At 43.5% G+C, this 2,684-nt stretch overlaps 1 protein-coding gene across 1 annotated transcript; it reads left to right on the top strand.

The window, feature by feature from the left end:
- The first annotated feature begins 1,672 nt into the window (after positions 1-1,672).
- Positions 1,673-2,221, top strand: LOC133052388 (serine/arginine-rich splicing factor 2-like). The gene has a single exon (XM_061137250.1). It carries the CDS (start codon positions 1,673-1,675, stop codon positions 2,219-2,221), a length of 549 nt encoding a protein of 182 aa, XP_060993233.1.
- Positions 2,222-2,684: the final 463 nt, after the last annotated feature.

The raw sequence follows: 2,684 nt of genomic DNA, 5'->3' as shown, positions 1-2,684 counted from the left end.
AGACTTTTCTCTTTCTCTCTCTGAAAGCAGGAGATGAATCTCTCCATGCATCTAGAGGCTGAAGGACACCCTTATCACCAGAGAGGGGGAGTTCAGGCTGAGATGCCAGTATACACAAACCTTGTTACTTCTTTAACTGACTACCCCAGGCCCACACTGTTTTAAATTCCTCACTAAATTCCAAATATATGTGTTAGTATACTGTATTGATCTTTATCTTTCTGGTTTACTTCACTCTGTATAATGGGCTCCAGTTTCACCCATCTCATTAGAACTGAATCAAATGAATTCTTTTTAATGGCTGAGTAATATTGCATGGTGTATATGTACCACAGCTTCCTTATCCATTTGTCTGCTGATGGGCATCTAGGTTGCTTCCATGTCCTGGCTATTGTAAACAGTGCTGCGATGAACGTTGGGGTGCAAGTGTCTCTTTCAGATCTGGTTTCCTCAGTGTGTATGCCGAGAAGTGGGATTTCTGGGTCTATTGCTGGCAGTTCTATTTCCAGTTTTTTTAAGAAATCTCCACACTGTTCTCCATAGCGGCTAACTAAGTACCCAAAGCTTAAATTCTTTGCCCTGTCAATTTCTCGTAAATTTATTGTTTACATAAAAAGTATAAAAGTTGCCTGCTTTGGCTACTTCTTAGGCGCCATTTCTGTGAGACTTCGGTGCACAAGAACTAAAGTGTTCCTTTGTCTCCTGTTAATCTGCCTTATGCGAATTTTCTTATCAATCCAGCCAAAAGAACTCAAGAGGGATAGAGGGGAAATTTTCCCTCTCCTACACACTTGTAAAGAGTATATAATGCTCACTGAAAGTGAGAAATAATTAACAAAATACTATTTTCTACACCCATTGCTATCAAACTCATTTATTAGATCCTGAAAGACATGATTCATGAGAAAAGATGCCTTGCCAACAATCTGATGAAATATAATTATTAATTCTAAAAGCATTTTTAAAATGCAAGTCATATCAAATGAACTTACCCCATCAAAAATATATCTAGTTAATGAATAAGAAAACAGTAAATGTTAGTAATCTGAGTTATATTCAATTATGTAATTTGGAATGACAGGTCATAACTTTGACTTTTATTTTTTATTTTTTTCAAGCAGAATAAGAGATCTCATACTGCATTTCCGATTACAGCTCATACCCTCTAGGTGGCTCTCATGTTCTCCTGCCTGTTAGTGTTACTGACTCAACCTATCTGTTCATGATCTGTTTTGAAATTGTTTCTGTCTCCAAAGGCAACAAATGGTTTTAGCATACATGAATCAGCACTGCCATGTACTTGGTCACATAATTACATCCATACGTATATACTTTTGCCCATAATTAAAACTGGGTGTTTAGACATATACCGGAAAAGCCATAAAATGATGTTATAGTCATGAACTTTCACTTTAAAAAAAGGAAAACTGGTACAAAACTGTTCCTCCAGCAGTCGTAGCTCTGGAGACCATCCGCGCAGAGCGACGGTTCCACATTCGGGGGTCTCTAAGCAGCCACCGGCTGAGGTCAACTGACGCAGAGAGGCAGAGTCTTCAGGCTGAACAAAGCCAAGGCAACCTTAAGAGTGCCTGCGTCGTCCTCGCAGCCTTCGCAGACTGCAGCTGGCTCAGAATTCAGTTCGCGGGGGCTCCCCGCTTAGCTCGCAAAGGTCATGAGTTACAGCCGCCCTCCTCCCAACGTGGGCGACTTGATCTCCCTCAAGGTGGACAACCTGACTGACCGCATCTCACGCCGCACCCTAAGGCGCATCTTCGAGAGGTACGGGCCTGTCGGCGATGTGTACATCCCCCGGGACCGCTTCACTCTAGAGTCCCGCGGCTTTGCCTTCGTCCGCTTCTACGACAAGCACCACGCCGAGGAGGCCATGGACGCCCTAGACGGGGTCATGCTGGATGGCCGTGAGCTGTGGGTGCAGATGGCACGCCACGGTCGCCTCCTAGATTTCCACCAAGGCCGCCGCCAGGAAACTCCTCCCCAGGGTCAAGAAGGCCAGAGCCACAGCCTGAGGCTTCGTCGCTGCCGCAGGTCCAGCACCAGGAGCCGATCGCCATGTCAGGCCCGATCTCGCTTCAGCCGCTCCAAGTCTCCATCTCGCTCCTGTGACAGTTCTCCATCATCCTCAGAGTCCAGATCTTTCTCAGCAACCACGTCTAGGTCTAGATTCAGAAGCCTTCCACCAGGAAGAAAGTACAGGTCCTGAGGACAATCAAAAAAAAATCCCTCCAGGTTTCCAGAAGAGGAAGGCGCGGTGTCATATTAGAATAAGTAATGAACGAACAACCTGAAAACTGGGGGCTTGGTAGGGAATGAGGGGTCAGCGGGGAGAGGGGGGAGAGGAACAACATCCCAGTTGATCAGACAGTCTTTGAAATTAGCCACTACCTGTTGAAAAGGTTGTTCTTTAATACATTGTGTAACTTTTTACTTGTTTCAAATTTTGCCTCAAGCGGTACACTTCATTTTATAATGGTTTTTTGTTTCTTTTATTCACATATCTTTTAAGTTAGTGAGATGAACAACTTTGTTATTGGTTTCAATATTTGAGGTAAAGTTTCATTTATCTTTATATACTGCATTTTCTTTGAAAGTGAACAGGTTGTTATCTAATTTGTGGCCTCTAGACTTAAGAAAATGTGTGTAGCCTTTTCTTTTTGAGAAGTCAA

Source organism: Dama dama, chromosome X (genome assembly GCF_033118175.1).
Source record: "Dama dama isolate Ldn47 chromosome X, ASM3311817v1, whole genome shotgun sequence".
Lineage (NCBI taxonomy): Eukaryota > Metazoa > Chordata > Mammalia > Artiodactyla > Cervidae > Dama > Dama dama.
This window is presented reverse-complemented; position numbering and strand designations above follow the sequence as displayed.